At 30.4% G+C, this 24,964-nt stretch overlaps 1 protein-coding gene across 4 annotated transcripts; it reads left to right on the top strand.

Moving 5' to 3' along the window:
• Positions 1–3,344: 3,344 nt before the first annotated feature.
• LOC111701168 (neuronal calcium sensor 2) lies at positions 3,345–23,884 on the top strand. 4 transcript variants are annotated; one of them, XM_023472333.1, is made up of 12 exons: positions 3,345–3,416; positions 3,685–3,749; positions 5,538–5,582; positions 9,902–9,954; positions 10,192–10,290; positions 11,441–11,508; positions 12,933–12,988; positions 15,151–15,185; positions 15,788–15,863; positions 18,968–19,049; positions 21,939–21,980; positions 23,689–23,884. In XM_023472333.1, exons 2-11 carry the CDS (start codon positions 3,692–3,694, stop codon positions 21,955–21,957), a joined length of 591 nt encoding a protein of 196 aa, XP_023328101.1. In that variant the 5' UTR covers positions 3,345–3,416; positions 3,685–3,691; the 3' UTR covers positions 21,958–21,980; positions 23,689–23,884. The 4 variants fall into 4 exon arrangements, with proteins under 4 accessions (XP_023328101.1, XP_023328102.1, XP_023328103.1 ...); XM_023472334.1 differs by having other exon boundaries at positions 3,348–3,416; positions 15,791–15,863; XM_023472335.1 differs by lacking the exon at positions 21,939–21,980 and having other exon boundaries at positions 3,348–3,416.
• Positions 23,885–24,964: the final 1,080 nt, after the last annotated feature.

The following is a 24,964-nucleotide window of genomic DNA, read 5'->3' as shown; positions in this document are numbered from 1 at the left end:
TCAGATAAGTGATTTTTGTTTCGAATTTCGGATTATAGTTTAACTAAAAACTGGAATTGTTATTAAAGTAATATTTGTGACATAACACGTGGCAATGATTTGAATACGGGAAATGTACGAAAAATGTACCATAGAATTTTCCTCTCGAAATGAGACGGAATCCTAAAACCCCAATTTGGGCCCATTTCTACAGTAAAAAATGAACCATTAAACCCAGTTTGAATTAATGTTTCCTGCTTTTTAAATCAATTATGTTTAATTTTCTCGTAAGAGAAGAAAATGTGTTTGAACTAAAAGCTAATAAATTTATTACAAAAGTGCAAAAACTCAAGTATATAGAAAACTTAAAGTTCACTTTTTTATTCTTTTGGTAAATAAGGAGAGTTCTAAAAAATCCCTTGAATAGAACTAAGAGCCAAAAGGCGAAGTGTTTATTAATTAATATTGAGAAGAAAATTCATATTATGTTTTATAATCACGTATACAGGTCATACCAGTTAACTAAATAAAAAAAAAGTGGAATAGGAAGACGACTAAGAGACTAATTTTATTATGGTCGAATAAACATAAAACACATCAACTAACTGTGCAGTGTACTCAGACCCATTGTATTTAATAAAGTGATTTTTAAGCTACCATTATAAACAATTTTCTTTATAACAACAAGAATCTTACATATGAATAGCTTTAATGTCGTCTTTATATTTTTCTACAGTTTTATTGATCTCAGTGTATAGAGTACTCCTATGAATGTAAATGGTGTTTCTAGGACTCCTAAATATATGCCTATAAATTCTTATAATGTATAGAGGACTCCTAAAATGTATATACACATATTTATACATGCATAACTTGAGGACTCCTGCAGGACAAAATAGCTTTCTCTTGCTGCCGGTCTGAGCAGTTTAAGCCTGGTCAGTAGTGCGTCTTGTCTTTGCATAAACACTTTAATATATCCATACTATATTCTTAATAGTTTATCATATCATAGTTCTAGATTAATCCACTAAATTCTAGATAGTTTATTAATCCATACTATATTCTTATTAGTTTATTATATCATAGTTCTAGATTTATCCATTACATTCTAAATAGTTTATTAATCCATACTATATTCTGAATAGTTTATTATATCATAGTTCTAGATTATTCGGGATAGTTTAAATTATATCATAGTTCTAGATTAATCCATACTATATTCTTAATAGTTCATTATATCATAGTTCTAGATTAATCCATACTATATTCTAGATAGTTCATTATATCATAGTTCTAGATTAACCTCTTCTCATCCATTCTCCTTCTACCTTCTCATCCATTCTCCTTCTACCTTCCCATCTATTCTTCTTCTACCTTACCATCCATTCTCCTTCTACCTAACCATCCATTCTCCTTCTACCTTCCCATCCATTCTCCTTCTACCTTCCATTCCTCTTCTACCTTACCATCCATTCTCCTTCTACCTTACCATCCATTCTCCTTCTACCTTCTCATCCATTCTTCTTCTACCTTACCATCCATTCTGCTTCTACCTTCCCATCCTTCCTCTTTCTACCTTACCATCCATTCTCCTTCTACCCTACCATCCATTCTCCTCCTACCTTCCCATCCATTCTCCCTAAATCCCCCAAAACCCCCGTCATTTTCTTCTTTCCTGTTGTTGTTGGTTTTTCTCCATGTATCTGGATGCAGTTTTCTTACCTACCCATTCCCCTTATACCTTCCCATCCATTCTCCTTCTACCTTCCCATCCATTCTGCTTCTACCTTCCCATCCATTCTCCTTCTATCTACCCATCCATTCTCCTTCTACCTTACCATCCATTCTGCTTCTACCTTCCCATCCATTCTCCTTCAACACTCCCATCCATTCTCCTTTTACCTTCCCATCCATTCTCCTTTTACCTTCTCATCCCTTCTCCTTCTACCTTCCCATCCATTCTCCTTCTACATTCATCCATTCTGCTTCTACCTTCTCATCCATTCTGCTTCTACCTTCCCATCCATCATAGTTCTAGATTAATCCATACTATATTCTAGATAGTTCATTATATCATAGTTCTATAATAGGGATTGTAAGTATATTTAAGAGACCCTCCATGCAACCTTAAACTCAAGTTTGCGTAGATATCAATGTTTATAATTTTAAAAACTGATTTCAAAAAAGGATATTATTTAATATCTCTTGATTATTTTCATTGATTTGCAGTTTTTACAATGCAATAAAAAGAATGATACATTTCGAGTTTAAAAGAAAGTACGAAATTAAGGAAAACGAAAGCAAATTGTACAGTAAAAAACATCAAAATATCTTAAAATAAAAAATTATGATTTATATAAACATAAATATTGTTTTATAATTTTCAAAATATTTTTTGTTTACAGAAGATTCTGAGTTATTTTAGATCTGAAAGAGAAATTTAGAACTAGATCTCAAGCCCTAGATTCTTGTATTTACGTAAAAGAAAAAATAAAGAAAAAATTAAATCAAAATTTTACATTTTTGAAGAAATAATCTACAAAACTAAATTCACAAAAATTACTCGTTACAAAAACAATAAAAAAATTAAAACTAAAATTTTCAATATAATTTAATTTTGAGCCACAACAAAAAGAAAAAACCAAAATGTGAAAAATAGAAATAATAAGAATAATTAGATAATTGAGAGAGAGTCCAAAAAAAACGCGACTTTAAAAGATAAAAGCAAAACATTTATATGACTGATATTTTCTTTTTGGATGCAAATATAATTTTTGATAAGAAATGCTTTGTAAATATAAACATTGTTTAAATGAAGACCCCCATCTTAGTTCCATGTTTAACAGTACAATAATCTGCACTGTGTAGCACTAGCAGAAGGTCAAAAGAATTGATACTTTGCCACAAACTCTGATTTAATTATATTTATGCTTTTGCATCCAACGAGGTTATAGTAAATAGAGTAATGATGTACGCGAATCCTTTGCTAATTGTACAGGCCATGTACTCCACTTTCAAAGGTCAATCTGTATATTACAGTACTCGGGGGTCATTTGTAAAAATATTCATTTTCATTTAAGCAAAAATACAGTTCACAATGGTACCCTTAACGCTCTGTTTGATTTGAGATAATTTCCATCTTTCCAGTAGTATTTGTTCGTATATTTTTTATCTAATTTTATTTTTTATAATGCTGATTTACTACTGGAAGGGAAATGACTAGATCTAGATGTATGATTTGCAGAGAAATACTGTGCACGATGGGAAAGCTTGAATAAACAAATCAAGAGTTAATTTCAATTAAGGACTGTAAGCTCAATTTTAGGTAAAGATGAAAATGCCCGATTCACAACGGTACCCTTAAAAGCTTTGTCTGATCAAGTATGAATTAGATATCAATTTGAATACTGATTTCTCTACAAGAACGACTACTGCAGGAAAGAAAAATAGAAAAATAGAAATTGTCAGGTTGAAACACCTGGAAACCTGGAAAAACGATAATATCTTTATTGATCGGATAAAGGTTTCAAATCTTTTAAATCTTTTTTAAAAGATATGGAATTTTAAAACATTCAAAATAACTAAGTAAAACTTTTTTTGTTCGAAAATAAGAATAAAGAATTATTAAGAGCTTCAAACCAAAAAAAATTATTTCTAAGGCAAAAAAGAAAGATAAATTAAAAAAAGTATTGAAAAATATTTCAGATCTAGGATGGGTGCTAAAGGTTCGAAGGAGAGATTATCGAAACATGATATAGAATTCCTCAAAGGCAGAATATTCAACATATCATTCTTCCGAGCACATTTTTACGCAATGTTTTGAATTCAATCTAACATCATTTTATTTACACCTAAAGATATTATACTCTACATACAGAAGAGGTTATTTTTTTTACAAACCATAAAAAGATAATTTTTTATAATTTGTAAAAAACATCTTTTTTACAATTTTTTTGTAAATAGACGGTATAATAAGACATAACTAGGTATTGTTATTAATGCCAGCAGAGGTTATATTTGGAAACTTTTTAATAAAAAATTTAAATCTTTCCATCTTAATTTTTTCCACAAACTCTGATTTTTTAATCTTTCTATCATCGCAACCCGATTTCATAGACCTTTGATATTACAAACTATGAATTCTGATGGTTCAAATAAACTAGTTTCAAAATATAGTTATAAATTTCATATGTTAAAAAAAACTTAAATGGAAGTTACGTGCATGTGTTTTATGCATTTATAAGGTGTCTCAAAAAAAAAACATTAAACTTGCCCAAAACTTGATTCCGTTCAGAACCAAATCGTATTATTTTTCTTATTTTTAACCAACTTAAAAATTACACACTATACATTCCGCATATTTACAACAAAGATGAAACAAATACAAATCACTTCATTCACGTTACACAATGGGAATTTAATAGTATAGGAGGGAATATTATTACATTTCCTTGACTTCCCTCGACCAAGCATCCCTCACTTTATACTTAAGATGCACAACAAAGTCTTGTAAAGCCTTAGTAATGTAATATTCCCTCTTGTATCTAATTGCACCCCTATTCTATTTCCCCCACCCCATGTAATGAAGAGATATTTTTAATAAACACCCGAGAAATAATTTGTATTCGTGGAGGAAGCCCCGCGAAATGGTCGCCAAGCCTCCGGTTTCTCAGAATGACCTCCGAATCTCCTAAAACGGGCTCCGAGTCTACGCAAAACGGAATCCGACCACGCAATCTGGCTCCACTGTTGATTTTTAATTTTTAATGGCTTTTGTAGATTGATAAACAATATCATCAAATAACTTTTCATGGAGCCTGTTTTAGAAGCTCGGAGGTAATTCTGCAAATCCGGAAACTTGGAGACTATTTCGCGGGGTTTATGTGGGCCTTGCACCTTTATCGCTCATACGTGCAATACAAGATTCATATTTATATCTGTGGAGTTAGTGAATAACTGATTGAGATGCATATCCCCAGATCGACCTGAGGATTAATTAAATCAATTTGATCATCAAATATGTCGGAAAATATCTGGGGGGGAATATTAAAAATGTCACATTTACAACATTTTATGACTTATTTTGCAGACTTATCTATTTATTTCCTCGTGTCTCAGCCTGCAAATTTAAACATTTTCCCATTAAATCACAGTTTTTATTTCTCTAAAACATAAATGTTAATTTAAAGCTAAATTGTTTTGTGTGTCAACAACACAAACTTGAATTGAATAATTGAAAAATTGAAACCTTTGAATACGTTTTCAATTTATCATAAATAGATTAGGAGCAGACCTAATAATTTTTTGATTTTGGCATTAGCTAAAGAATCATCTATTTTTCAAACCAAACATTAATTTGCATTATCTTTTTTATATCCAATAAACATCAAAATGGCTGAACCAAGAGGCCTAATATTATTCTTCGGGATATTTCCAGTACTGACATTTTATTAAACGAACTGAGAAGGTGACTGGTGTTATGAATATTACCTCTACAGTCTCTTAACATTTTAGAAACTGAGTCATAACAAACATGCCTTGAATAATCCTTAACTTAGTGAACACAAGATATGACGAGAATACTATAAATGAATGGTATAAAGGTAAGAAAAGATATTGAACATCCTGTATCATCATTTTTAATATACTATACTCAGAGTAGCTCTAGACCTGAGATCTGAGAGGGTTAAGAGCTACTCGAGCATACCACTGGTGAGAATGTGCACACTCTCATCTGACGATTAGTTTCTATATATTGAAAACAATACACTTTACAAAGTCTAAGGATCAATTTAATTCCTCTTCGATATCCCGAGGTGGTTATGACCTGCAGTGAAAACTTTAATCACAAGATCAAGCATTTATCTTGAAATTTAAAAGTTCACACATTGGATTTCTAGTTCAAGCGTTCAAGATTGAAAACACTCCACTCAAAAGTAAAAACATAAGATAAGATAAAAACAGTTCTCAAAAGGACCCTGATTAACATTTGTAAGTCTGTATACGTAGAAGACCTTTGTAATAAAACAATGGACAGAGTATAAAGAGGGGAGAGCTGGGAGTAGAGAAACCTTAATTAAATAAAGAAAACAATTTCTTGAGAATATGTTTTCTCCATTAAGTTATTAAGAATTTATATTTTTTATTATCTTTCTTATATTCCTTTTCTGATTTTGAGATACGAAACATTTGTCCCCTGGTAATTCCACAACGTGATTCCCCCTCCCCTCCTCAACTTCAGCTCTGTATAAATATGCTTTCCTCTACCTCGAAATACCTGAATATGTCTCAGTAGCACATCTAGGAGTATCTAAACGTCAAATAAATAAAGACAGGTTCGCAAAGAGATAAAGTATTTTCTTAGAATTCAATGAAAACCTTATGCTTTTTAATCATTGTCAAAGGGACTGTGAGTGAAATTTCTAATGGCCATCCATGCAAAAATCACAACTGCCCAGTTCACAACTGTTTTCTGATTTGACGATGTTGACGATATTTTTGTTAAGTGTTTAATTCTGATAACTCCTGTAAGTTGTTTATTGTTTACTTCAGTAGAGAAACCAGAAAAGAAAATATTTACAGTTGGACACTTTTTCTCAAAAGCCTGATCCCTTGATCTCGATATTCACTGTGGGCACTTCTAATTTGAGAACAATACATACCTTTTCATATGTTTAGTTTAGATCAAAGCTTCTTTCAACCTCTGACTGGGTACGATTACCAATCCAGATATAGAATAAAGATTAATTTAATCTGCAGATTAACAAAATATTGATATATATCTCGATATCCACAATACAAGAGAATTCCCAGCTAGCTCTGTTTTCTCAATTAAAAATAATAATACTCAATTAGATTAAGCTTATAAGGGTCCCATTATTCATCCAACAATGCCTGTTTTTAAGTCTCTATTTGATTTCTGGTGTTCATGTTTACTCCTAATATTAAGACCTGAAAAGAACTGACCGGCGCTTGTTTTACGAGAATAAATAAACAAAAAGATCTTCAGATGTCACCTAGAAGGGGCACAGAGTATAGAAGCAGCATAGAAAACATCAAAGGGAGGTTTCCTGCAAAAACATTATTCTTTGAAATGTATTAAACATTTCGAAATATTAGCAATATCAAACTATGAATTCTATTAGAACAAACAATCCAAGTTTGAAATATGCAAGTTTTACACCATTAGGTTGCAAAGATATAGCGATTTGGAAATTTAAGTTTGTTGTAAAAACTAAATTCCTTTACTCGGTTATTTACATATGTATATAAGAAATTTAAAACAATTTTGTTCTTCCCGAAAGGTTTTCAATAAGAGTAGTTATGATGGAAAACATTAAGTATTTCAATTTTACACATTATACTTTAGTTTAAAATTTGAATTCATTTTGTTCCTATATCCCCGGGACATTCTTTCCTTATGCTAGTTTCACGTGTTTTGGAATTGTTGTTTTTTACTTATATTTATTTAAGCTTTCTTTATTATGTATATATATCTATTTCTATTAAGTTAAAAATAAACATTCACAAATTTTCCTGAAGATTGATAATTAATCAACTCTAACAAGCTCGGAAACACTCCTATATGCCGAATCCATTAGCGCCTGATCCAATCAGGGTTCGGTCATGTGTTTGTTGTCTATTCTGAACCAATAGAAATAGTACGGCGGTAATATCTATCTTTCTATCTATCTCATTATCCAATTAGAATTATAAATCTTTCTATCGGCGCTATCAGTAAATGGAAATATCTACTTCTATTATAACTATAGTGGAAAAGAGAAGGCAGAAGGAAGGGGAGGGGGGNGGAAAAGAGAAGAACGTCAGTTATTCATATGAAAAGCAATTAGCCTGTTATCAAATTATTATAATTATAAACATTAATTTTAAAAAAAATGATTTTAAACTTTTGAGAGGATAAAAAAGCCTAATTTTTACTTACAGCATACGCTTTTTTGTTGCGTTTTTAACATTAGTTACTTTTTTGATTGGTTAAATTACTGTACTTTAATTTCTAAACTTTTATTGTTCAAATTCAGTCGTAATTTGTCGTACAATTAGTCTAAAATTAACATTATTATGTTTTCTATAGATCGATCGTTAACAAACTCTAAAAAGCTGTGTATAGCAGAAGAAGGTTGGAGGAGAGTTTTTTTTTACTAGAGATGGAGATAATTTTTAAATCGTTTTTAATCATTTCTATTTTTTTGTTTTCACAGGGTTGGCTACTTGATGGAATTGTTAAATATAATTTTAATGGTTGCAAAAAATTTACGCCAGCTAGAGTATGTAACTTTGTAAAAGGTTGTTCTGTTATTCTGCAAACATTGTAAAATATTTTTGCCAAAAGGAACTATTCTTTGTTTGCATACAGAATTTCTCATTTTACTAAGTACAAAAGAAAGCAAACATATAAACAAACAAATCCTTCACTCTCTAGCAAACTAAACAATCTACGGATTAAAGCTTTCCTTGTATTACTACAATCACACAAATTCACAAATCATTTAAAAATCGTCACTTAATTCCGATGTATATATGATATATATAAGAAAATAAGCATTTAAAACATGATATGAAGTTTTATTGTATCAAACGTTATGTTTTTCTCTCTCTCTATATATATATGTATATATATACGCTATTTTAGAATTTGGTCATATTTTTCTATGCATGAGGTTGTTGCACGATGTAATAAAAACAAACGTAAAAAGCAAATTTTGTAAGAATCATCTAATATTTAAAGTCTTTTAAATGTAAAAAATAAATATTTAAAAGGAAGCCGCAAAACGACGCCCATCTATAATTGGAAGAGGATTAATAAGCTAAGAAGAATATAGAGAAAGAGCAGGAGGGCGGGGGTTGGGATTTCTCATCCATTTTCCTTCTACCTTACCATCCATTCTCCTTCTACCTTACCATCCATTCTCCTTCTACCTTCCCATCCATTCTTCTTCTACCTTCCCATCCATTCTGCTTCTACAAATGTTTTGACATATGTGAATGGTTTTCTCTTGTTCATCAATTACTTCTCGTATTCAGGGAAATTAGGAAATTTATTTTTTAGAATTCTTTGAAAAATATTTCTCTTCATGGGAGAAATATTAAGTAATATTTAGGTTTCATGGCATATATATTAAGTATATATTTAGGTTTCATGGCAGATATATTAAGTATATATTTAGGTTTCATGGCAGATATATTAAGTATATATTTAGGTTTCATGGCAGATGTATTAAGTATATTTTTAGGTTTCATGGCAGAGATATTAAGTACATATTTAGGTTTCATGGCAGATATATTAAGTATATATTTAGGTTTCATGGCAGAGATATTAAGTACATATTTAGGTTTCATGGCAGAGATATTAAGTATATATTTAGGTCTGATGGCAGATAAATTAAGTATATATTTAGGTCTCATGGCAGATATATTAAGTAATATTTAGGTTTCATGGCAGATATAATTATGGAAATATTTAGGTTTTATGGCAGATATAATTATGGAAATATTTAGGTTTTATGGCAGATATAATTATGCAAATATATAGGTTTTATGGCAGATATAATTATGCAAATATTTAGGTTTTATGGCAGATATAATTATGCAAATATATAGGTTTTATGGCAGATATAATTATGCAAATATTTAGGTTTTATGGCAGATATAATTATGCAAATATTTAGGTTTTATGGCAGATATAATTATGCAAATATTTAGGTTTTATGGCAGATATAATTATGCAAATGTTTAGGTTTTATGGCAGATATAATTATGCAAATATTTAGGTTTTATGGCAGATATATTAAGTAATATTTAGGTTTTATGGCAGATATAATTATGCAAATATTTAGGTTTTATGGCAGATATAATTATGCAAATATTTAGGTTTTATGGCAGATATAATTATGCAAATATTTAGGTTTTATGGCAGATTGTCCAGATGGAAAATTGACACCAATATCCTTCATGCAGGAGAGAAATCCAATACTAATTCTGCGGATAAATAAATGTCAGAAATTATCTGGACAACAAATATTTATGTTTTTTCTTCATCGATCAGATGAATTTCATTTTTTTAAATTAATCTTTTATGAAATATCTGAACTCGAAATAAGAGAAGCATTTGGAAGAACATTGGTTTCTTTTTTTTGCTTAAAAAAATAAATACTTATTAAAAGTTTAAATTGAAAGATTTCTGTGTTTGTGTAGATCTACTCTAAATGTTTCCCTACTGGGAATGCAAATGAGTTCTGTGATCATGTTTTCAGAACATTTGACAGCGACAAGAATGGTTTTATCGACTTCAAGGAATATCTTTATGATTCAATAAATGTATATTAAAGGGGTTGTAAGCGAAATTTCAAGCAAAGATGGCACTGCCATATATTTGAAGTAAACAGTTTTTAATAAGAAACACGACAATATCTTCCACATTATTGATGAGATAAAGGTTTCAAGGGTACAGCTTCACTTGGACATCTTTGCATGGAGGGTCACTTGAAATTAAAACATGGAAACACAAATCTAAATTATAAGTTTATCTTTATTATCTATATTTGATTGAGCAGTTTTAACCCCCTAAACTCTGAAATTACCGGGACTTGAAAAATTCGCGTAGGTAACATAGGAATGCAAGACGGACTCTAAACACATTGCAAAACAAATTTAAAATTGCAGAGGAAAAACAAGTAAAAAGCCTGACTAACACTTATTTCTAAAAATATTCTATTTGTTCTGAATGAACGCAGTAAGGTATATAATACAGAGTTCAGAATTATTAAAGAGACTGTAGGCTAAACTTTATTAAGACCTAATTCAAACTAACAAAATAAAATAAATAATTGAGGTAGATTTTTATATTTCCGTTTAAAAATACTGAGTTTACATCTGGCACTGCTCGAGTTTCCTTTTTTAAAAAATCTTAAACTTGTCCAACTGCAAATTCGCCACATTTCACAAATTCTAGTTCTCTTTAGACAGAAACCTCAGCTTTCTTTCAACAAATAGATTTTAGCAGCGACACATTCTTTTCAAATCACGGAGAGGAAAACTGACATTTAAGCTTCTATCTTGAAAACTATAATTTATAGATTACATCTTATTGAAGATTCTAAAGAACTTGCACGATCTTTCATACCAATAATATACAAAAATAGACAAAATTATGCAAAAATGGGAAACATTAATTTTTACTAATTACATAACATATTTTCATTTCAGTAAATATTTTATTATCGAATCCTTTAACATATAAGTCGTACATTCTTCTAGTTAATTCTTCTCAAATTTTAACTTTCCATGCATATGCTCCAACGCGACATCAAAATATTTTAATTGTTTCTTAGTTATTACATTTTACTAAGATTTACAAAAATATTTACAAAAAATTGCAAACCTCTGGTCAAGGAACCCGTAGAATGATCGTTAGATTTGTAAATAATAAAGATGGCTGACATAGGAATTCCTGCTTGCGATTGATGTGACATCTAGCGGGAGCCCAGAAGAGAAACTTAACTGGGCGTTCAGGTAAACAATATTTCAAAGGGATTGTTGTCCTAGTGTAAAGTGACCCTTCACGTTAAACAGAGCATTTAGCAATTTACTTGAAAAGTTGAAACTCTTAATCAGAGATCACCAATGTAGAAAAAAAACGCATTTTTTCTGGCAGAAAAAAGTGTTTAATTCTGATAATTTCAACTTTGTTACTTTGTTTGTGAAGAAAGAAATAGTTATTGTAAAAGGAACTTTTGTAGAGAAACCACAAATGAAAATAATTATCTTTTAACATACAAAACTCATTTTTATCTAATTCATACTTGATCCGATTCAAGGCTATCTAGGGTACCTTTGTGCATTTGATCAGTCAGTTAACGATGGTGGTTCACCTGAAATTTCTTTCACAGTCCCTTTAAAGATATTTAATTATTATTTTACTGTGTTCGGAACTTTTCGTTCAAATAATGAAACTCATTTTCTTGAATGTTTCGATGTTTGGGTAAAATCTAAAATTTCGTAACTGAGCCATATGTTCCCTTTAAACTAATACAAACCTGACTAATCTATTATAAATGCACGTAATGACATCATTAAAAATTCTAGTTTCCCTTTAAATCCAAACTATAACATTTCTCTTTGAAGAATACTGAGTTGATTGGGAGTTGGTTGGGAGGGAAAGAGTTTGGGGGGGAGTTTGGGGGAGGGGGAGTTGAAACAGAGAAATTTTTTCAAATTTTTTTCAACCAGTGTTAAAAATACACATTCCTTGGACATTTCTGCCTTCATATCAACAAAAAGGCGAATTTGAAACATTCCTGTAAAAAGTATTAAACATTAAACAGTTAATTAAAATCTGCCCTTTTGATATAAAATTTATTGCATATTGGAAATATGTTCAATATATCGGATTTATCACCAATCTTCCATTACAAATTAATTAAACATGTCTTTTTCTTCCCATCCATTCTCCTTTTTTCAACCTTCCCATCCATTCTCCTTCTTCAACCTTCCCATCCATTCTCCTTTTCCTACCTTCCCATTCGTTTCTCCTTCATTAACCTTCCTATCCTATCTCCTTCTACCTTCCCATCCATTCTCCTTCTACCTTCTCATCCATTCTCATTCTACATTCCCATCCATTCTCATTCTACCTTCTCATCCATTCTCCTTCTACCTTCCCATCCATTCTTCTTCTACCTTCCCATCCATTCTGCTTCTACCTTCCCATCCATTCTCCTTCTACCTTCTCATCCATTCTTCCCACCCCAAATAGAACTGTAAAACAATAATTTAGCAATTTCAAATTTTAAAAAGATCAAATAATACTTGAATTATGAACGTTTTACACCATCAGATTGCAAAGATATCAGGATTATAAAATTGAGTAAATTCAAGTAATAAATCGATAAAAGAATAATAATGTTTATTTGATTTTATATTAATGTATATTTTAGTATGTATGATGTGGATGGAAATGGCTGGATAGATCTCCCGGAAATGACAAAAATAGGAATCAAACCAAACCAAATAAAATGAAAACAAATAAAATCCATTGCTAACCAAACCAAATAAAATGAAAACAAATCTAACAAACCAAACCAAATAAAATGAAAACAAATAAAAACCAGTGCTAACCAAACCAAATAAAATGAAAACAAATCTAACAAATCACATTTAGAGCAAACCAAACCAAATAAAATGAAAACAAATCAAAGAAATCACAACTAGAGCAAACCAAACCAAATAAAATGAAAACAAATCAAACAAATCACAACTAGAGCAAACCAAACCAAATAAAATGAAAACAAATCAAACAAATCACATCTAGAGCAAACCAAACCAAATAAAATGAAAACAAATCAAACAAATCACAACTAAAGCAAACCAAACCAAATAAAATGAAAACAAATCAGACATATCACAACTAGTGCAAACCAAACCAAATAAAATGAAAACAAATATAACAAATCACAACCAGTGCAAACCGAACTAAAAAGAATGAGATAAAAAAATCAAACAAATTATAACTAAAGCAAACCAACCCAAATGAATTAATAGCAAATCAAACAAATCAAACATATCACAACTCGAGCAAACCAAACTTAATAAAATAAACAATTTAAACAAATCATAACTAGAGCAAACAAACCAAATAAAATGAACAATTTAAACAAACAAACCAAATCAAATAAAACCAAATCAAACAAATCACAACCAAAGCAAACCAAATAAAGTAAAATAAAATCATAACTTGAGCAAAACAAACCATATAGAATAAACAAAACAAACAAATCACAACTAGAGCAAACCAAACCAAATAAAAAAAATTAATAATAAATAAATTTTAATCAGAGCAAACCAAGCTAAAAAAACAAATCAAACAAATCACTACTAGAGCAAACCAAACCAAATAAAATAAAAACAAAAACAAATACAACAACTCCAAACTAGACCAAACCAAACCAAATAGCAACGAATTAAACCAAAAAAGGAAATCAGCAACAATAAAAAGGAGAAATTATAGTTTTTTAAAGGTAAATTAAACTAAATCTAAATGATTACCAAAAAACATTGGAATAGGAAGACTGCAATTGCAATACTTAAGTTTATTTGAAGTTGTTACAAAGCAAATAGTTATACTACTAAGTTATTAAATCACTTAATAAGTGAAATGGGTCTGTTGACACTGCACATTTGCTGTGCTTCATGTTTATTTGGCTATCTTTAAAGTCAGAACTTGATTCTAAAAGTCGTCTTTCTATTTCAGAATTTTCTGGTTCTCACTTAAATCAAACTAACTAAAATCCAATTCGTTAAAAAAGAAAATCAGTTTCACTGAGTATATTTAAGCGCTTCTAAAGTTAAATTATTTAGTTTTTCATTTTTTTAGATTAAAGTCAAAGATTGGCTGGACTAGACTGACATGTTAATTCCCACATGTCAGGGTTAAAATCCGTGACATGTCGAAAAATTAGCTTATTTTGACATCTTACAAAAGTTGGTGTACTATACACTATACAGCCGAGAGAGAGTTGAGAGAACTAAATATTTCTCTCGAATTGAATTCTCAATAAAATTTAAATCTTTAAATTCTATAAGCAGTATTTTTTTTATAAGAGAATAAAAAATATGTTAGGGGGGGGTCAGACTGCATTTACTATGATGATCTATACTATCAAAGTTGCAAAAAAGTTTATGAAAAAGAATTGGAAATAAACACTTAGAGAACGTTTTTATTTTCTTAAGTCATTGGTAACAAGGTGCTGGGGTTTGATTTCCAGAGATTAAAATCGTAGGAATTTTTCAAAGAACATTTATTTTAAAAACTATTTCTAAACTTTTTTCCCCTGAATTTTACCTATGATAAAATCTCATTATAATTATTTCTTGTCATCAACATAAATACTCGTTACTATGCTTAATATGCTTTAATGCGACGAAAAGACATAATTCTGCAAACATGAAACAACTAACTTTCAATCTTTAAAAAAATCAAATATATTGTAAATTTATATTTATATTTATAACCAACATAGTATCTATTTTCAAACATAATAAAAACAAAGCACAAAGTTATAATCTTTTTATTGAGAAACCAAGAAGTGTATTTCTTGAATGAAGACGAGTGGCTCTATTTTATTGTTTATTAACCCTTGGTTCTGATTATTTTAGTAAAAAGTATCTACAACATGATGGGGCCTCAACAGGTGACAAATTTGATATTTTGCGATAATTCAGAACATTCTTTTATAACTAATACCAAGGAATTCAGTAATTGCCACAAAATTAAATTTTCTAATCCCTGTATCTTTGCAACTTGATGGTTTAAACCTTTGATATTTTAAACTTAGATTAGTTGATCGAACATAATTCATAGTTTGATATATCTCAGGTCTACGTGCAACTTTGAGTTTACATTTTCAAATATAAAGAAAATCAGAATTTGTGACAAAGACTCATTTCTTTTTAGATAGCCTAACCTTTGACAGTTCAGCAAACAATTTAGATTTGTTTCTAATTAATTTAGACATAGTTTTAGATAAAAATAGACACAGATTTAAAAGTATTAAATTGCTGTGTGCAAAATGTTAATTATGTGTTAGTCAGCTAAGGAATTGTTTAAAATATAATTCATATAATGATTATTTTTGATATGTAATGTGATATTGGGTGCAATGTTTGTACAGTAAATGTAATTAGATTTAATACCTACTGTAAAGAATATGATATTTAATAATATTCTATGACTTTTGCAACATTGAAAAAGATTGAAATGAAATATCGCACACACTCCCTTTAACTTATTCAGCAGAGAGCCATGGATACGCTAGAGAGCCCAGAGAGCAGAGCAGAAGGGATTTTTAGAAGAATGGACATCAATTCAGGTTCTTACATTATTTATGTACAAGGTACATATATGTACACAATATTGGACATCAATTCATGTTCTTACTTTATTTTTGTACAAGCCTCAAGATACATATATGTACACAATATAGGACATCAATCCAGGTATCACGTTCTTTATTTCTGTACATTGTACATAGTACTGTACATCAATTCAGGTTCTTACCTTATTTATGTACAAGGTACATATATGTACACAATATAGGACATCAATCCAGGTATCAAGTTATGGTATGATGTTCCTTATTTCTATAGATTGTACATAATACTGTACATCAATTTAGGTTTTTACTTAGTACATCGTATTATGTACCTTATATACATAACTTATGTATGTAGTACCGAATACTGTACATCAATTCAGGTTTATAATTACTTACTAATAGTATTACATATTACTCATTTACATACTACATACACCATTAAATTGTATAGAGTATTGAAAATCAATTCAGGTGATTATTTAGTACATGGTACTATACACCATACTTATGTACATAGTACACAATATTGTATACTAATTCAGGTGGTTATTTTGTACATGGTGTTACACATTACTTATCTACATAGCACATGTTACACAGTATTGACATTAATTCAGTTGGCTATTTAGTTCATAGTATTATACATTACTTATGTACACAGTACACACTACTGTACATCAATTCAGGATGTTATATAGTACATGGTAGTATACATTTAGTATAAATTATGTACCAAGTATACAATACTGTACATTAGTTTAGGTAGTTATTTAGAACATGGTATTATGTATTTTACTTATGTGTGTTTCTCCAACATATTAGCAAAATGTATTATGTTTTGAAGGATTTTACAAGTAAAAAATTTATTTGCGTACTGTCTGTACATGACAATGTACAGTAACCATGAGGGTGTACATGCAGAGTAACTTTCACGATACAGTTTTTAAACATATTTGCGAAAAATACAAAAATACCGAACTTGAAGTTTTTGAAAAAAAAAATTCTTTAAAACATAGAAAGTCGAAAGATTAATTGTCATTGAAGAATTTTTTTATTTTTCAATTCCTTTAAGAGTAAAGAAAGTTTAAGCTCCAACGCTCTCCAGCTTAGTTTATAGTTTTCCACTCAGGAGGAGTAGAGGGGGGGGATGTTGAAAGCTTGCGAGTCTTTGCCACAAACTCAAATTTTCAAATCCATATATCTCTGCAATCTAATTGTGTAAACCTTTCATAATGTATATAAATAGGTTTTGAATATCGTAGTCTATGGCAAAGACTCAATACCTTTCCAGAATTAATTTCCCTTGATTCTTTCACTTTCTTACTTTTTTCTAAAAATTTTCTCCTTAGCCTACTCAATACTTTCCTTGTATTCTATCCTCCCATTAATTTAGTTTGGGTATATTTATGACAAGTTTTAAAATCATTCGCATACCTATTCAAGGTAATAAGACAAGGAAGGTTATTTGCTGTTGCGTATTTTCTGCGTACATATTGAAACCAGTTCTCTTTGGCGCACGGTATTTGTGAACAAGAATAGATGCATCGTTGTTCTTCTAGTGTCCGAGGAGGATAAATCATTTTATTTTGATAATTTGATAATTCACATGTTTCCTATGACCAAAATATTTCATATATTTTTTTTTGTGAAAATGAATCCCATGTCAGGCTGTGACATAAGGGCGTACACAGAAATAAATCTTTGCCCCACCCTAGGAGCTCCTATAGGGGGGGGGGGGCAAAATCTGAACTGTAAATTCAAAACATTTGGCTTCTTGGATATTGATTTGAAAGTGTTATAGCTCTGAGATCTAGTGGGTCCGGCTACGCCCCCCCCTTTACTTGTATATAGGGGCAATGCCTGTGGACGCCTTGCTGTGACATCTGTCTTGTGCTTACTTTACCGATCATTGTAAGAGACAGTACCAAGATCAGTACACTGCAGTACTAAAAATACGTACACCTCTGAAATAACTATCTTTACATTATAATTCTTTGAACCAGGGTGTCCACAGAAAAGTTAATTTTTAAATCTTATTTTAATGATTGTTATGGAAATAAATTGTAAAATTTCGTATACATACAGGGTGTCCTGCAAAAGGTTAATATTTGTTTACACTTTTAAAATCTGATTAATAATTGTTTTACATAAATTATTTTTAAGATCTTGAAAGTTCTCAAATCCTAATAATGCGTGTTTGCATTGTTTTTGTTTGTTGTTGTTGACACCCTGGGACAACGATACTGATAAAACGGAATATAAGCACGGACTTCAACTCTTGACACCACTACAAAGAAACATTTTAACTCAATTTTTCAAATCTTTCTCCGCTCCATTTGTCAAAATTTAAAAATCCTACATAACTATTTGTCACTCTCAGTCCCCGCTCTTGAACATGGACTTGTCTCAGTTTGTTTGCTGTCTTTCTGTCTGTATCTGCAATAAACTTCAAAACGGCTGAGCCGATCAGATCCAGCTTTTTTTGGCGTGGGAAAAAATGTCGACTTAAGTTTTATATTTTTGAAAATGCGTCAAATTAAACAGAAAAATCCGTGAAAATTTAAAAACGCTAAACAAAAAGAATTTCAGAGCAATAGACAAAAGCAAAACAAGTCTAGTACGAATAAATATGAATTTGCATATTTAAGTGTGTATTGTATTATTATATGTTGTATAGATTAATATTCAGTCGAACTACAAATTGACTCATGGAAAAATTCCATTTTTAAGATAGAAACTTGGAGAAATACTATTATAATTGGATTAGATGCTTCATAGAAAAAAAAGAGAAAACAACATTTTTTTTTTACTTTCATATATTATAGCGTTTAACTTAGAACTTCGGAGCCATCGAAAGAATTTATAAAATGTCGTCTTGCCAATTTTTCATCGGGTTTATATATACTATAATTCTTAAATATCAGAAACTGTAAAAATAAAAAAAATAAAACATAAAAAGCTCCATGTAATCATACAATTAAAAAACTTAATGTTTGCAGCATTCCATTATTGGTAGGTTAAGAAGACGACATGTTATAAATTATTTCTGGGTTAAATTCCCATCAGCCGAACATTTAACGTTTGATTCTAATGTGTAGATGGACGAGTAACAAGGCAGGAGTTCGTCCGTTGCTGTCTGGACGATCAGAAACTAATAGAACTACTCACACCTCACTCAACGTAATTCTAGCGTGCACCGTGTTAAATATTATTATTCTTTGTGTTGTTTCAAATAAATTTGCTCCTTTTACAAAATTACATAATTGTTTTGATTAATGATGATTAATAATTGATTATTAATTGTTATTAATTAATCTCGGTCTATAGTTCAAGACCTAACCCTACATAAACCTTAAAGTAGACACACCTGTTCAAACAACTGACATATTAGTTGAAAAAAAAATCGTAGAAATTTTTTGTTTTATTTTGACACTAAGCCTCTTTCCTTAATCCTTCTCTTGTTCTGAATTCATCTTAAATCAGCCATGCGACTGGTTGAATAAAATAATTTATTAAATCTCATTGTTAATTTTGAATTAACGTATTTTCAAGTGATCCTCTAAATGAAAGAGTAGCATGTCTGATTCACAATGGTACTGTTAAAAGGTGTGTCGGATAAAAAATAAATTAGATAGTCAGGTTTTTTCAAAAGCTTTTTCTTATTATTTGTGGTTTTTCAATAAAAGTGACTTGCGCATTTCCTGCTTCAGAAACAATGAAGAAATTATCAAAATCAAGACGAAAATCGACGTTGTTTACCACATTATTGATAAAATTGTTTTCTAAAGGATAGTATATCGTTGTGAATCGAACAAATCCCTCTTTGATTGGAGGGTCACTAAAAAAACAACGAAAGGTCCTTTAAATGTTGTATTTTTAACAAGAGGCTGAAAGTTTGGATTATTCAAAGAGAAGTAATTGGTTTCAAGATCTTTTGTATGTATCATTTACTTTAATGTACTATACTGTACTGTACAGTACTGTACCGTATTGTACTTACTTTGCTGTATTGTACTGTACCGTATTGCACTGTATTGTACTGTGTTATACCGTACTGTACGTACTGTGTTGTGTTGTATAGTGTACTGCACCAATCAAGACTGGTGTATATTTTTATTTTTTACATGAAACACTGTTTACAATCTTGCTTATTTACGCGGAAAAATGTTATTGAAAAATAGTCTGTAGGTAACATTTATAGAGTTTTTAGAGGCTTCATAAGAATTTTATTTTTTTAAACTTTTCAAATAAGTTTGTTTTTATTGCATTATGCAAAACTATTACAGGGGCTCAAAATCTACCACCTTCTTTAGGCAGAAAAAATAAACATTTTCCTTCAGAAAAAACATTTTTAATGTGTATTTTCAGACTTTATAAGTGCATCGAATTGAATTGCTATGAATATAAAGCCTCAATACGTTTTCAGAATGGTTGCAATCTTAGTTACTTGTTACTAAGATTATGCAATTTTTATGGAGGTATTAATATTTTTAAAGAATTTATTACATACTAGCTGAAAAAAATGAAAAAAAGTTGTAACGATGTTTTGAGCCTATTACACCCCCCGGCCACCCATGAGGGTTCAAAATAAATGTCAGCCCAATCGGTCCAGTCGTTTGGTCGGCTAAAGGCAACATATATATACGAATGTCTTGTTTTATTATATATATATATATATATTATTGAGAAATAAAAAAATTAGACTAAAGCAGCAAGATCTTTAACCCTTTTCGTGACACTTTTTGCAAGTATTTCTCACGATATGAAAAAAATTTAGAATAGGAGAGGAAAATAATTTGAAGAAAATGAGTTTTGGCCTGAAAAATGATTGTTGAATTATACAGTGTACATAAATGCTAACATCAGGGTTACCCATAAAGTTTGAAATATTAGATATCTATGGCATCGGGTTGCATATACAGGGATTAAAAATTTGAGTTACGTTTGTGGCAAAGCCTTTATTTAACCCCATATTGTTTTTTTTTAAGTCCTAGCACTCTCATTTTTCACACTATAATGTGAAATTTTGATAGTTTAATGAATAGAAATTTTAAGGATTTTTTGTAAAAAACATTTTTTTTAATGCTATTTTTTGCAACCTTTACCTGTTCTCTCAGGCCTTTTCCCAGGGGGGGGGGAGTGGGACGCCCCCCCCCAAAGTATACATAGGTTTAGACCCCCAGCCTTTCTGGGGTTAAGCATTCCACAGCTGATAATTTAGCAAAAAAGAAAAATTCCACAGCTGATTAAGAAAATATGTTTACTGCTGCAGTAAATCATTTGTAAAAGAAGTTACAACTTCTGTAAAGCCTAGTCTCGTCCTTAATCCAGTGCTTTTAGGATCCTTCTAATTTTTATACGTATCTGGGTCCTGATCCTGGATCCGCTCTGAAACAAAAGGGTTATGAGTCAGATCCGGATCCGTTGGATCTGCAATATTTTTGCTTTCTGGACTAAAATATATGTAAGGTTGTAAAATATTTTAAGTGAAAATGGACTGAAAACGTAATTTTAAGAAACCTTCCATGGAAAGGTGAAAATGCCCGATTCAAAATGGAACCCTTGAAACCTTAATCTGATCAATAATGTCGCTTTTCTTGGTCTAAGTGTTTAGTTCTGATGATTTGTTAAATGCTTTTCTGTAGTAGAAATGCGCAAGTAATTTTGTCTAGAAATCACAATTGAAAATAATCAATTTAACTTTCTCCTCTCACGGTCCCTTAAAATTCTACCAATTTTACATATATTTTGGTCAGCATCTCAGCAGTCAGCACACAGAAAGATGAAAAGAATTTAGAATTTTATATTTTCTAAAGAAATGTTAAAAACTAGCAAAAATTCTCTTGGAAAATCAAGTTTTGGAAATTTTCCAAAAAAATAGAGTTAAGAAAAAACACGAATACAAACTAACAATATAGATTAACAAGAAAATGCCCAAACATAAAATTACGCAAACGTAATTATTTTATTACAATATTTTTGGCGCATTTTCCATCGATTGAATGACATCAAACCCTTTCCTTTACTTTTCACTGCCATGGAGCTTTTTTCAGCCATTTTTGTTTGCAGGGCCTGCCACATACAATGAGGATGAGAAAAGCCCTATTCGTGGAAAGTAACTTATCTCCCCTAAGAATATATTGGCATCAAGGACTGTGCACGATAAACTTTGTATTTTCTACCTTTTCACCTTGAGTCAATTTAAACCCATGTTGATTAAGAGGACTTCATTAGCGTAATTCAAGTGAAACTCTGTGCAAAATGGCAACGCTCAATTCACAACGGTACCCTTAAGAGCTATGTCTGATCAAGTATAAATTAGATTTATGTTTCTAACTTTGCAAACTAATTATTTTTGACTGTGGCTTCTCTACTAAAATGGCTAAAAAATGATATCGGAATTATCTGAATTAAATTACACTTTTAACCCATGAAAAATGACAATATCTTCAACATTGTTGATAAGATAAAGGTTCAAGGGTACCGTTGTGAATCAAGCATTGCATCTTTTCATGGAGGGTCACTTATGATTACGCAGTACAGTCCTTTTCAGTTCTGCCGATATTCTAGATTTCATAAATTAATTTTGTACGGACTAATAATCTAATTTAAACTTGTTTTTTATATGTTTCATTAGAAAATATCCAAAGTTTAACGAAATTTATAAAAAGGAAAAATAATTTTATTCTGGAAAAGAATTTTTGTGTCAGAATAAACGCACTTACTTCGTCTTTTTTAACCAACTGAACCTACAAATTTTTAATATTTTGCTTATAATAGAAAATTAAAGTAAAGATATGTCTGTCCGTAGATTGATCGTGCAATCGCAATAGCGCGAAACAAATTAAATGTGTACTCGTCATGTAAACTCCGATATTTTTGATTTTTTGAACTTTGACTATTTAATCTGGAAAATTTATAATTTGAAATGCAAGAGGTCTACGACAAAAGGTTGCAAAAATGTTATGATTAGAAAATTAAAGTTTGAGGCGAGTTATACAAAGATGATTCATGACTCAAGAAGCTCTAAAAAATAAATATTTAAATATCAAAGAGAACAGAAATTTTTTTTTCTGACGAGATGACTTTTTTGAAGCTTGTTGTAATAGAAGAAATGTTTTTCTTTCATGTTGTTTAGCTTTCCTTGTATAGAACATTTTTTATAGGAAAACTGGATATTGGAAACTCAGTTGAAAGACCTTTTAAAAATTAGATTTCAAAATTTACAATTGGATGATGATGTCAAGCTCAATTCTTTCCACAAGAACAGTGTTCTTTAAGTTTATAGTTTTATATATAGTTTTGAAGGGGGAAAAATACATCATTGTTAAACCCCTCTAGTCTCAACGTACCTAACTTTGATTTCACATTTTTTGTAGCTAGGGCATTTTAAAATATAGCTGAAAAATGCTATGCAAACCGAGCGTACCAAAAAAATCTGAAAATTAAATTTTGGAAAAAAATTTAAATTTTAAATTTTCTGGACTCGAATATTTATTTCTAAGACCTGTTTAAATATAAAACAACGTTAGAAGAAAGGAACTCTTCTCAAAATGTTCACAGTAAATAGTTATAAAATATTTCGATAAACATGCTTTAAAAAATGCTTACTGTCGATTCAGAAATTCAATACATTTTACACTTAATTTCTAAAATTAGGAATGTATAAATAATGCGTATGACAGAAGCTTTAAAATTAAGATAAAACAGATTTTACCACATTGCCTCAAATTTACCATATTTACAACAAATTACCCACAAATTTACCATATTTACAACAAATTACCCACAAATTTACCACATTTACCATGTTTTTTAGGTTCTAAGAGCGAGGCCAACATGTCCCAATACTTATGTGGAAATCTTCATATTCTAATTTTATGCCATTTCTTTAAATAAAAGTACTTGTTCGTTTCTATTAATTGTATCATTATATATATAACAAACTGATTATATTACGTACTTACAAACTTGGGAATATTTATGAATTTTGACAAATAAATATAAAAATGTTTTGTTTTCACTTAATATTGTGAAAAAAAGATTTCCGCCCCCCTTTTTTTTCCTCTTCAAACCTCTTCTTTCCTCTTCTTTCCTTTCCCTTCCTTCCTCGTCTTTCCTGTTCTTTCCTGTTCTTTCCTGTTCTTTCCTCTTATATTTAATTACTAATTGATATTTTAACGATCCGACCAATTAGAAGCCAGTTCGTCTCTCGACCAATAAAAGATCTGGAAACTGAAAGTCAGCTGTTGTTAACTTTTGATGTGAATTTAGTTAAAGGGACTGTATATGCGTAATTTCAAGTGATCCTCTGTACTAAGATGGCAATACCTGATACCCTGGAACTTTCATCTGTTCAATAATGTGGATGAAGTTGTCGATTTTCTAGACTCAAAAGTGTTAAGATCCAAGAATTTCTAAATGTTTTCCTGAAAACTAAATGCACAAGACACTGTTATAGAAAACCCACAATTGAAAATAACCAGTTTTCCAAATTGTAAACATTGATATATAATTTAGTCTTGATCAAAATAAGCTTTAAGGGTCCTGTTGTTAATCTGGCATTGGCACCTTTGCATGGAGCCCGAGAGGGTTACTTGAAATTAAGCCTGCGAGCCATTTAAGGTGTCGAATGAAGGGTTACTTGAAATTAAGCCTACGAGCCATTTAAGGTGTCGAATGGAGGGTCACTTGAAATTAAGCCTACGAGCCATTTAAGGTGTCGAATGAAGGGTTACTTGAAATTACGTGTGCGATCCATTTAAGGTGTCGAATGGAGGGTCACTTGAAATTACGTGTACGATCCATTTAAGGTGTCGAATGGAGGGTCACTTGAAATTATGCGTACGGTTAGTTTAAGGTGTCGTACGGAGGGCCACTTAAAATTGCGTGTTCGATCCATTTAAGGTGTCGATTAGTCTGCTACAAAGATTCCCAACGTAAAGATAAAAGTAAATGGAATTTGAAAATCATATTCATCAACGTACTTAATTTTTAAAAGCAACTTCTTCTATTTTAATCTTTATTAAAAGGTTCTTGAAAATTTGATTTTTAAAACCTTTCAACTTCTTAAAGATGAGATTCTCATTGAACTG

This window comes from Eurytemora carolleeae, unplaced genomic scaffold (assembly GCF_000591075.1).
Source record: "Eurytemora carolleeae unplaced genomic scaffold, Eaff_2.0 scaffold357, whole genome shotgun sequence".
Lineage (NCBI taxonomy): Eukaryota > Metazoa > Arthropoda > Copepoda > Calanoida > Temoridae > Eurytemora > Eurytemora carolleeae.
Note: the sequence above shows the minus strand (reverse complement) of the source record. Positions and strands in the feature narration are given on the sequence as shown.